We start from the raw sequence: 12,853 nt of genomic DNA, 5'->3' as shown, positions 1-12,853 counted from the left end.
CTTGCAGAGCACAGCCTCCGAAGACACTTGCAGTGCCATGAGGGCTCGGTAACTTTCCAAATGGTCGAGGGGGTCGGTAGTTCCGTTGTAGGGCTCCACTTGGGGCATTTTGAACCTCGGTGGGACCGGCTCATCCTCGATCTGGCGGGAGAAGGGGAACTTGGTGGTAAACTCAAAATCACCCTTGTGCCTTGCCTTTCTGCTGTGAAGCGCCTCAATCTGGCGCTCAAGGTTCTCGACCTTCCTATCGAGCTCCCCAGCCTGGGGGATTGCCACGGTAGTCTGCTCTGGCTCGTGACGGTCCAGGGCTGACTCAGCTTCCGAAAGCTACAGCCTTCTGTCTATGCTCCTCCCTGGCAATTCTCTCCGGGAAGACGCCCAGCCTGAGTCTTGGCGACAGCATCGTTCTTCATTGTTGGCTCTCGAGGAGCCGTGGAGGTTTTGGCCCTGGGGCACCGGTCCATTTGGAAGAAGCACTGGCTGGATCTGGGCCTGCGGAGGCGGCATAGGTGGGGCTTCCCCATGTTGTAGTCCCTGGACGGCGGCGGCCAAGGCCTGGACCTGCTGCACCAGGATGTTGAACTGTTCTGGCTGGACTTGGAGAACTGGGTCAGCCGGAGGTGGCGAGTTCTGGACAGAGTGTCCAGAACTTGGTGGAAGACGCCGGGAAGCATTGGAGACTCCTTTACCTCTCAACTTCATGGCCACGACTCGGGCCCTTCCTCTAGCGCCAACTGTTGCTGGAAATTGGATCCGGAGGCGACCGTCGACTGAGAAGGAGGAGATCCGGTGTGTGAATGGCAGGTGGTGGTCCGTCGGCAAGCGGCGTCCTCCAGGAGACCTGCAACAAGCCAGTGGCTGGGGTTTCCGGCGCCGGCCCTCCGATGCTTAAGTCAGAGGGGGCTAATGTGTAGAAGGAGGGAGGAGATATATTTTCTGAGTTTCAGAGTCCAGCCCCCCCTAAGATAGGAGGGTTTCCTTTTTATAGAGGGGTACTGGATTACCTGTGATATGACGGGGCGAAGTTACCGTATGATTGAGCATGTCGTGTGAATTAATGCACGATCGTATGAATTAATGCCTTGCCGTAGGAGATCAGGCCGGAGCCAAGGAGTTGTCATGGCTGATCAGACGCAGCCGAGCAGATTTGCCGTGGAGGGCTTGAGATCCGTAGATAGCAGGAGCCATGCGCATTAATTGTTGAGTAAGCCGGAGGTCTGCAAAGACCATGCTCATTAATTGTTGAGTAAGCCGGAGGTCTGCAGAGACCATGTGCATTAATTGTTGAGTAAGCCGGAGGTCTGCAGAGACCATGCGCATTAATTGTTGAGTAAGCCGGAGGTCTGCAGAGACCATGCGCATTAATTGTTGACGGCGGTAGCAAGGCATGGTCCCTGGTCGAACTGTGGAAGGATGTGACTGCAGTAGGTGAGTGGTGAGGTCGGGCTTCTGAAGTTAGGCTCCCGAGGGAGATTAGGCCGGGGTCGAATGCTTGGATGGGGCGTCTCGGAGTCCAGCGCCTGGTCGGGCGTCGGGCCCGGCTACTCGTCTTCAGGTCGGATGCCCTCAGGTCGGGCGCCCTCAGGTCGGACGCCCTCAGGTCGGGCGCCCTCAGGTCGGACGCCCTCGAGCACGTGATGGTCATGCGCCCATGTATTCCGGGATGACTTGTTTTTCCCCCAACAATATCTTCGGCTTGTTTTTATCTACCTTGTTATTCTCGCCCAGCCTGCCACAGTGGTGTGGCATTGAAGGGATGTTTGCCAGAATCCAGACATCCAGCCTGGACAATCTGTTGAGCAAAACCTTATCTCAATTGATAACAAGATCAGATTATAGAGGGTTTCCTTTCGAAAGGATTTAATGTTAAGAACACCAAGGCCTCCAGCAGAGAGGTTATGTCTTCATATTGTATAACTTTCCTTGGCATATATTGTATAACTTTTAGTGAACTATTGGCATAGATTTTAGCAATAGTTTGCTATGCTTTTTGCCACAGTTTTGACTGCTACTATAGCCAAGTAGGTTTTGGAGAACGGAGAGATAGGCCCCCACAGGTCGGGCCTTCTAAAAGCCTTTTAACATAATCCATGAAGGTAAGGAAAGGGCCCTCTAAGCAAGCGTATCGCAAACTGATCGAAGTAACCTCGAGAATATCAGTCAAAGGCGGTTGGATCTCTGGAAAATAAATATAAAGCCATAGTTGGAGATCCACAAAGAGCCTCCACATCTCCAGCTTTCTGAACTAATCCCCCTGAGGTCTTGATAAAGATAGGCCCAACAAGAGAAGATGGGGCTATAGGTTGATCCTCAGCCAAGCCTACAGCTAGCCTAAGATATGCATTCATGACCTTGATTGATTCAGAGCATATAAGATACTTGCAAACCCAAACCAAAAAAAAAGGCAACTTATTTTTAATGAGAAGTTGGACCTATCTGCTGGGAGAAGAGGCTTCTACATAAGCATTATAACTAGCCTTTTTACCTAGATCCAGGCTAAAGTCATTGTCAACAACTTTGCCTAGGGTATTAACATCAGATTCTTCGTAAGTGGGACCAAGACCGAGAAGAATCGCTAGGTTTAGCAAACTAGGGCTGGTCATCCCATAGTTTACATGAAAAGTATTAGTTGAGGGTGACATGAAATCCAAGGAAGCAAGAATCAAAGATTGGTTAGCCATGGGAGGAAACTTGGAAAAGGTTAGGACGTTCGAGACACCATTCTTTTTCCAAATAAATAATTTTTATTGGGAACCACAATCAAATCAATGGTTCTAGAGGTCACACTAGGCTAGTCATAACCGATGGTGTTGGAGTTCTTTCAAATGAAAGTTTTAAAACTCGGACTCTTATTGAGAAATGTCTCTTTAGAATGACGAGGAAAGAAGTCCGGATAATGTATTATGATATAATGTAATATAATATATTGAAATACACAAAGAAGAAATAAGTAAATTAGCTTACAATGATGAGCATAAAAAAATTAAGGAAGAAAATGAAAATCTAAAAGTTGAGATTGATGCTCTGAAGAAAACATTTTCTAAATTTTCATATAGTAGAGAAAAACTTGAGCATGTACTTGGCATGCAAAAATGTGTATTTGATAAAGCTGGTATTGGTTATGAAGAAATGAATAATGTAAAACATTTTCAAAAATTCTTTAGTGAAAAAGGTAATAGAAAAATAGATATTCATCCACATGTTCATAAGACTAAATGTACTTATTGCTGTAAATTCAGACATACTTCAAAATGTTGTAGAATTAAAGATATTTTGTAGATAATGGTAGTAGGTATGCATGGGTTTCTAAAGGAACCAAAACTATTAATCTTGAAGGACTCTTAGGGGTACCTAAATTTAGACAAAAATTCTCTTATAAGTATGTCTTAAGGCCAAGAACAAGAACAATAAGTGGTACATGGATAGCGACTGCTCAAAACACATGACTGGAGACAAGTCCTTGTTCCAAGAATACAAAAAAATAAATGGAGGATTTGTGATCTTTGGTAGAAGTGACAAAGATAAAATTGAAGAAGTTGATACTATTGGTAAGAATCTCTCAACTTCCATTGAACATGTTTTATTTGTTAAAGGACTAAAACACAGTCTCTTGAGCATAAGTCATTTGTGTGACAAGGGTATCATGTAATATTCGAGTCTTCATATTGTCTAGTTAGAAGCATTAAGGACAAGGGCATAAAGTTTAGTGGATTTAAGTTTGCTATCATGTGAACATGTCAATTATCTAGTAAACGCCAATGATATTGGATTGTGGCATAGAAGGTTTGGACATATTGGAATGAGTACTATAGCTAAAATCTCAAAAATAAATCTTGTTGTCCATCTTCCAAGCATCAAATTTGAAGGTAACAAAATATGTGACGTATGTCAACTTGGAAAGCAAACAAGAGCCTCATTTAAGAGAAAAAATATTGTCCTAACCACAATGCCTCTCCAACTCCACCTTTGATCCCTTCGTACTCTAAGTCTTGGTGGAAAGGCATATGCTTTTATCATTATTGATGACTTCTCTAGATTTACATGGACACTATTTTTAGCCCATAAAAGTGATACTTTGGATACATTTAAAAACTTTGCTAAATTAGTTCAAAATAAAAAAAAATTAAAATTAAAAGTATTAGAAGTGATCATGGTGGTGAGTTTGATAATCATGCATTTAAAATTTTTTATAATGTGCATGAAATATCTCACAATTGTTTTTCCCTGAGAACATCAGAACAAAATGGAGTTATTGAAAGAAAAAATCATACTCTACAAGAAATGGCGCGTACGATGCTTTGTGAAAAAAAATTACCAAAGTATTTGTGAGTTGAAGAAGTAAATACTACATGTTATGTGTCAAATAGAGTACCAATATGACCAATTTTCAAAAAGACTCCATATAAGTTATGGAGGGGGAGAAAGCCGAACATTAGTTACTTCCTATAGCAAGCGAAAAGGAAGAGCAAATTAAAAGGAGGATCTCGATGGTGGTTCTGGAAAGGTTGTGATGGCCTAGTCAGGGCCCAGTCTACTTGACCAGCCAGACTTGGATACTGGATCCGTGCATATGTCGCATGCGATGAGCAGTAGTAGACTTTTGATAGGAGTCTGTTTTTCCATCTAAAGTAGGTGACTCCTAGTAGAAATAGAAGACCTAGGGCTGCTAGAATCCTAAATCACCTCCATAAATAGAAAGCCTCTTTCCATCATGAGCACCACTTCTCCTAGTAGAAATAGGAGATCTAGGGTTGTTAGAACTTTTCTAAGGCGATGGGCGGCAATAGACTTCGATAGGAGTCTGCTTTCACATCCGAAGCAGGCGACTCCTAGTAAAAATAGGAGACTTAGGGTTGCTAAAACTCTCCTAGAAATGCTAGAACCCTTGGTAACCTCTATAAATAAAATACCCCTTTCACCACGAGCACCGTGCCTCCTCCTCTCTTCTTTCTCTCTCTTTCTAACTCTTTCTTCCTTCAATCTCACCATTTCCTAGCATTGTGCCTATCAAAAATTGAGACCAAGGAGTGCCACTGAAACCAAAGTTTAGCAAATGCACCTAATGAAGTTTGAAGGTCTAAGACGGAAGAGATAAGTAAGCCTTATACTCTTCACTTGTTTTCTAACTCCTAAGCCCTGACACTCCATATTAGTTTTCAAATTTTTATATATTTTTCATACTTATAATTTCTATGAAAATACAAAAAATATATTAAATATTGATGATATCATATTTTTCTAAAATTAAGGATCGAGCATACGATATTATGAAATTTATGATTTATTATAAATATAATGATTTTATAAATATTTTAATATCAATGACTTGTTTATGGAATATGAACTTCATATTTATGAAATTTATATTTTTATTATAAATAGAATAATTTCATGACTATTCTACTATTAAAGGTTTATATATGGACTACGAACTCTATAAAGCCATTTAGTATTTTATTCATACATGATTTAAGAAAATATGACTTAAGAAATTTTGCTTTAAAAAAAATATGACTATGGGCTTTCATTTTAGATAGCTATGTATAGCATTCATCAATAGATTATAGGAGTTGGCGTTCAACCCTTGCTAGTGGGTTATAATAGTGGGCATACGGCTCTTGCAAGTTGGTTACAATAGCCTGGCATATGGCTCTTGCCAGTAAATTATAGTAGCTTGGCGTACGGTCATCGCTAGTAGGTTACAGTAGCTTGGCATACAACCCTTGGCATACGGCCCTCCCTAGTGGATTATAATAGCTTGTCGTACGTGCATTTCTAGTGGATTATAGTAGCTTGGCATACGGGCCCACTAGCGGGTTATACTTGTTGCCCAAGGTGACAAGCCAAGAGGGGGGGTAAATTGGTTTCTCTAAATTTTTACTACCTTAATTGAGTCAATTGATGAGTGAGTGAAGTTAAAACAATACACAATATAAACACATAAGAAATATAGTTGTTCGGTGTTCTCCTAAGCACCTACATCCACTCCCCAAGCGATCCCTTGGGAATTCACTATAATCCCGCGGATTACAGTTGGATTGTTTTCCGGGCTCACAATCCAAAAACCTTTACACTTTAGTTTTTCGGGATCACCAAAAATCTATGTTGGTTTTACGGGCTCACCAACAAACCTTCACAGTTGGTTTCACGGGTTCACCAACAAACCTACACCGTTGGTTTTACGGGCTCACCAACAAATCTTTACAAGATAATTAAGAAGAAGAAGAAAGTTGAAACTCCTAGATGAGCAAATATAACAACTATGAGCTACAAAAAAGAGTTTAGAATATAGTTATCGCTTTGATGTGACTTCTCTCTTCTTTGTCAAGATTGCTTCACTCTTCAAGGGTTGATAGAGCTCTTAATGTCTCTTAGAATCTGCTCAACCACTTCCTTTTGGCTCTTTGAATGAAGCACTTGAATGAAGAATGCTAGGGCTTTTTCTTTCTTGAATGAGCTTTGATGCTTTTGCAAAAGGATATTTTCTCTGATGAATAGTGTCACTTTAAATACTTTTCCTCATCCATTGGACACCCCCCATTGGTTAGATTTCAAAAACTAGCCGTTACTTGCTGTTGGGAGGTCAAAAGTACTTCTGCAGAACTAGCCGTTATGCTTCTGCCCGTGCTGGGGTCGACCCAAACTTTTCTGGGGTCGACTCAACCCACTGTTCATCATACTTGGGGTCGACTCAACTTTCACTGGGGTCGACTCAACTTTCACTGGGGTCGGCCCTCTCAGGAAACACAGAACCTTATATTTCAGCTGTTTTTCACTGGGGTCGACTCAACTCCTTTTGGGGTCGACTCAAGCTATAGTAGGGTCGACTCAAGTTCCATTGGGGTCGACCCTCTCAGGGATTCCAGTGACACCATTTTTGAACGACATAGCCTTGGGGTCGACTCATGTTCAGTTGGGGTCGACTCCATTGGGGTCGACTCAAGCATTCCTAGGGTCGGCTCCATCTGGGGTCGGTTCAAGGAAAGTTGGGATCGGCCCTCTCAGTAAATTCTAAAGACTCATTTTCTTGGGGCTTGAAGCTGGGGTCGACTCAAGGTTCCTTGGGGTCGGCTCCTCTCCTAGGGTCGACTCAAGCTTACTTGGGGTCGACTCCACTACTGTTCATCCGTGCCATTTTGGCAGAGGTGTGCCTGATGGTTCCATGATGTGCCAGGATCGACTCCACCGATGTTGGGGTCGACTCAATTCACACTTTGCTGCATCTTGAGGTTAGACTTATCCATACAGTCAATGAAATATGTTTCAAGTAGTTTTGAATGTATGCCATGGTAGTGCTACATACTCTTAACAATTAAAATTACTATTTTGCCCTTAAGAGTACATTTCATTTGAAACTTTGCTAAATTGGAATTTAGAATTCTCTATCCCTTTTCTATCACAAATTTAATCTCATTCTTAATTGTTGAAAGACATCTTGAACTCATTCTTCTAATGTATCAAGAGTGTCGAACTCAGTAGTGATGTATCACGTTAACTTGTAGTACTAATTAGATATTTTCTCAATCATTGTGTTAATCATCAAAATAACACTATTATCCTCAATACTAATTGGCACGATATTGATTACAGCCCTATCACGGATATAATAGTGATCTTAGCACTTAGTCTGAAAAAATTATTAAGAAGTATGATGTGGCAAAATAAGAGATTATTTATAACTTTGGGCCCTGATGGCCCATCAGGCCTGGCCCCAACTCTCCTTCCTTTGGGCCCTGATGGCCCAGTCCATCCGCTTGGCCCATCAATTCCCCGACCACCTCATGGCCCCCAGACCGGTGGGCCTAGGCTGGCCCAGTTCCTATTGGCCCCTCCGCTACACGCCTGTTGGGCGGGCTCCTAGCCCGTTTCAAAAGGCCCAGCCCAGCCCCCATCATCTCCACGTCTTTCTAGGTCTTCATGGTCTGGTACGACAAGCCCGAAGCCCATAGCTGACCCGACCCCCCAACCTGACTCGCCCCTAACTTAGAACCTGAAGTCACGGTATGTATCTCATCTTCCAAGTACATCGAGTCCCCGGCTGAGCTGCCCTTCACCGGTTACCGCCGCCGCGCCACCTTGGTGGGCTTTTGCCACCCGTCCGAGTCCAGTGGCGAGTCAGGTGAACTCGGGCGAGCCCTCGAAGATCTTGGACCAGACTGGCCGGAAGAAGGGCCTGAAGCCATCTCCAAAAGGGTCGCAACCGCCTTCCTCGATCGCACCCCGATAGCGGTCACCCTTGGCTGCCAGATCCAGTTATTGGCCAGCCATGGCCCAAAGATCAGACGCTAGCACTGCTAAGTTGCCTCCCCTTCTTGCTTCTCTGGGACCTCCACCACCATTGGTGTCTGGAAAACCCTAATCGCTTCCACCTCCATCTGTGCTGCCGGTGGGGGAAAACGACAGTCCTCCGCAGAGTGCCTGATCCGACCATAGTAGTAATAGAAAACTGACAGGTTTTCGTACTGGAATGCTTGCTAGTGGGTCAGCCTTTCTACCCTGAGCACAATCCCCGGCTTGAGCGATGTAAGAGCATTGACTTCCACCTTAACCCGGGCATACCCTAGCTTTCTTGCCTGGTCTGTGAACCCATCCAAAGCCAATGGACGGCCGGCCGTCGTCGCAATATCCCATATCAGATCCTTGTCCCAGTACTCCACCGGGAGTGAGAGAAGCCGAATCCACACCACGATGCGGCTCACCGTTTGGACACCAGGAGCAAAGTTTGGTACCCACCGCTCCATGGCTAAAAGTTGGCCGGCCACCAGCCATGGGTCGTTGGCCAGTGCCGAGTCCCTGTCCGCCTCGCACCTGAACCAAATAGTCATGTGTTCCTCAGCCATCAGGAACACCTCGACCTCATAGTCAAGTTTCCCCCATATTTTCAACTCCCTAGCAACCCATTCCACCGGTACCCGCCTGCCCAAACTCTGGGCAATAACCATCGTGGACATCCAAGCCCTCCGAGCCTTCCCCACCTTCTCCTATGGCAGCTCGAGCACCTCCATGCTTCTGGAGGGTCTCGAGCTCCTCCTCTGAAATACGGTGACTGGTTCACAGTGGCTGCCTAGGCGAAGCTTAGGCCACCGTCGACCATGTAGGGAGTCTCTCCACCTTCCTCAGGGCAAGGCGTTCATCCTCTACGCCCTTCCCCTTATCCCCCCTACTCCACCGATCCTCCTTTGCCATCTCTTCCCCCAGCATCGCCATGGTCTATGTGCTCATCCTATGGTCAGCCAAGTGTTTGCAAAAATGTTGCTGAGGTTGCACGGATATTAAAGCAAAAAAGCTCCGGTTGCACTAGGCGCGCTCCCTTTTCATGATGCCTATATTTTTTTTCAGATAAATAAGATTGCTTGGAGCGGAAAAGAGCAAAAGAATATGGGGTTTGAAGCATAGATACAAGATTTCATAGATGTAGCTATATTAATAAGTTTGGATTGTAATCTTGCAAACTCAAATACTTGATTTAGATGCTCTGTACCTGCTTTCTATTAAAAATAAAATTGATGAAATTTTATCTTGTTACATATAAGAATTATTGTTATCACAAGTTTCGTATTATTGTGGGCAACACCCTACAGTAGCACGGCCGTGTCACAGGCCAGATCTGGTCATAATTTATGACCAGATCCGGGCTGTGACATTTCTAAAGTTGATGTCTCCCTTGACAGGAAGCTATGGAAGGGAGGCTTACTGGTCAACAGGTACGAGGCTTACTGCCGAACCTTAAAGCAGAGGGCTTGTGTAAATGGGCCTCAGAACTCTGATGACATCCTTGTTGTACGTGGTCCTGCATTCTAAGGAACATGCTTCGAAGAGTTGATATGAAGCGTGCCTAAGATCGAATTAAATGCAGTTATCTGATTGAGGTTCTAACTCATTGTGGGTTCCCTTGCAAGTTTATTGAGTGGATCATGATGTGTGCCTAGTTTTCTTCTTCTTTAGGATTGTGACAGGGCTATCCATTATCTCCTTTCCTTTTTGTTCTAGGCTCCGATATGTTATCCAGGTCTAATCGGATGGCGATATTAAGGTATACCAACCAGGAACAGGACGCCCTTTCATTTCTCATTTAATGTTTGCCGATGATATCCACAAATGCTGTTGCCCTTACGGTCTTATGTATAATTATTATCTTCAGTTTGGGCAGTTCGTTAATGTTGATAAATCTAATATAAAGTTCAGCCCCAAAGCCAGCTTGTCTGTGCAGCGAAGCATTTTTGAATATCTTCATATTCGTTCAACTAAGAGGTCCATTGACCTCTCTGGGGGTGTCCATTTCTAGTAGGCAGCAAAATTTAATTTTGGTGCAGAGAATCAACAACAAGCTTAATGGTTGGAGATGGTGATTTCTATCTCAAGCTGGAAGAACTACTTTGCTACAATTTATTTTAGCTGCAACAGCTATATACTTAATGTCTTATATGGCGGCTCCTTTGTCAATTATGGATAGATTACAACCGTATTTTAAATCATTTCATTCTTATGGGGCCATACTATTGGTCAGCGAGCAGTTCATTGGATCTCATGGGAGTTGGTATGTAGACCGAAAATCTCCGTCTGAGGCGAACATCCCTCGTAGGCTGCTAATATTACTTTGAAGCCGAACACTTTGTGGCTCATCTTGTCTTTAGTAAATATAAGTGTTTTGGCCACCAAGGTAGTAGCCTGGTGGTAAGGAGACGATAATTCCGTCCAAGTTGCCCGGATTCGAAACGCGCGGGCGTCGATTAAATTAGGGGACCGGATGCCCCATGCCTGGCTGACTTGTTGGCGGTTATGCTTTTCTTCCACTTGTACCAAGGTAGCGCTGGGGTGACGTACCCACACGTGAGGCGGTGAACCCAGTAGGGTGAGCTCATGGGTCGGAGAAGGCACGCGAAACCTGCGACCTGTATCGAACATTCCCCAGTGGAAGGGGGGCCCAGTAATGGGGTTGCTACGCGGGTGGGCTGGTCCCTCCCCCTCCCCTCCTATTCTTTGACCAAAAAAAATAAAAAATAATATATATATATATATATATATATATATATATATATATATATATATATATATATATATATATATATATATATATATATATATATATATATATATATATATATAAGTGTTTTGGTTGCTGAGAGAATTATCGAAATGGATGATTTTGGTGTCGGGATATTCTCTTCCGTCAAATCTTGGAAATCTAGGGAAAGAAATAAAAAGGGGGAAGGAGAAGAAGATGGCAGACCTCGAGACGCCTCCTGCCACCGCTTCTTCTGGATCTAGATCTTCTCCGCAAGGGCCTCCCTGACGGTGCTCTCTCAATACTTGGCGGTTGCGCGGTCGTCGACCTTCTTCTTGACGTTCTTGATGGGCATCCTGTGAGGCTTGCAGACAGCGGCCTCCTAGACTTTCCAGTGCCGCTTGTTCGGGAGCAGCATCGCCTTGACAGCGGCCGTGCTGGCGGCGTCGGCGGAGGAGGTGGAGGGAGAGCTGCTCGAAGCGTCGGCCTTCCTCGCCCGGAAGCCCGATGGGCGCAGCACGAAACCCTAGAAAATCCGTCGGCTTCCCTTATATATGCTTGGTTCACCTCATGAGGAACAGAGGAAGCCGAAGAGGTTGGGAGGCGAAGAAGGAGAGCGACCACGCAGAGGCCATGGCTTGGAGTGAGCTCGGCATCGGGGTTGAAAGTGGTGGTTTTATGCCGTAATGCATGCGAGAAGACGCTTTATCCAACATACCTTTTTCCGGCTTTACATGCAGCGAGGTCGTGGCACTGCCAAATACAGCATGGTCAACATTGGGTCAATCATGAGGTCAACTGTATGATGAAACTTTTTTGTCTAATCAATTAAACCTATAAATATCCTCTAAATCATCAAACATCTTTTAAACATGTGGAACGTAATTTCTATAATATGTACATGTATGAGTGACACTAGTTATACAATTTTCATGCACTTCCAATGACTAGAAGACACATAATTTCTCTAACTTCCTAATCACTTTTTTTTAAGAAGAAAAAAAAATGTAGGATAGGAGGAAAACTAGCTGAAATAGGGAAAGGTAAAAATGAATTCAAGTAACTGATCTCAGACTGTCGACCAACTCAACCAGGTGTCCTCCTTGGCACACTAATACTATGAGACCAAATGGACAAGAAACGTGTCATCTTTCTTTCCTACGGTTAAGAGTTTGAACCAACTGCATTTCAGGGAATTATTCATGGCATGGTGGAGGCTTGTCCTGTGCTGGTTGGGGGTAGTTAGCCCAAATTTTTGAACACCTACGCAACTCCACATTACAAACAGACCCAACTTGGTCGGCTATGCGAAGGCCAGGTTATCATCAATGAGAGCGCATTCAGCAGCCAGGCACGGACCATCTCCTCTGCGCTCCAATTGCCTCCGAAATGAGTCTCAAAACCTAATGAACGAAGCCTAACGCGCATGAAGATTCTCATGTGTTTCAGAACTTCCTTAACCACGATGAGAGGCTAGCATGAAACTGGATGAACCAAAGAAATATACCTTAATTATCAGATGGTTTAGACTAACAAACTTCTCTAAAGATCCCCTGGACCTTGAAGGCATGGCAAAGGAGAGAAAGGGATCTGCGTTCCATAGATTTATGATGAAACAGGTAGGCTAAATCAAAGCACCATAGTGACTAAATTTATCATAAATACAGGTATGATGATGGCAGTATTCAGCCTTGACAGATTCGTGGTAAATCAACTAAAAGTCTTCGAATCAGGTTTGTCCATAGCTAAGCCCTTACTCAAAATTTGTCTGCAAGATCAGTCCATGCGAGGATAGAATCACAACCTACCATGAGATAAGGTTTAAGAGATCTCTGTTCCCTTCAGGTA

General features: G+C 44.0%; 1 protein-coding gene across 1 annotated transcript; it reads right to left on the bottom strand.

Annotated features, from left to right (window-relative positions):
* Positions 1–8,474: 8,474 nt before the first annotated feature.
* On the bottom strand, positions 8,475–8,942 carry LOC149751312 (uncharacterized). Its single transcript, XM_089927284.1, has one exon. The coding sequence runs from the start codon at positions 8,940–8,942 to the stop codon at positions 8,475–8,477; it is 468 nt and encodes a 155-aa protein (XP_089783410.1).
* Positions 8,943–12,853: the final 3,911 nt, after the last annotated feature.

Source organism: Phoenix dactylifera, chromosome 14, assembly GCF_051530095.1.
Source record: "Phoenix dactylifera cultivar Ajwa chromosome 14, Ajwa_hap1_PhDact_Kaust_v1.1, whole genome shotgun sequence".
Taxonomy (NCBI): Eukaryota; Viridiplantae; Streptophyta; class Magnoliopsida; order Arecales; family Arecaceae; genus Phoenix; species Phoenix dactylifera.
This window is presented reverse-complemented; position numbering and strand designations above follow the sequence as displayed.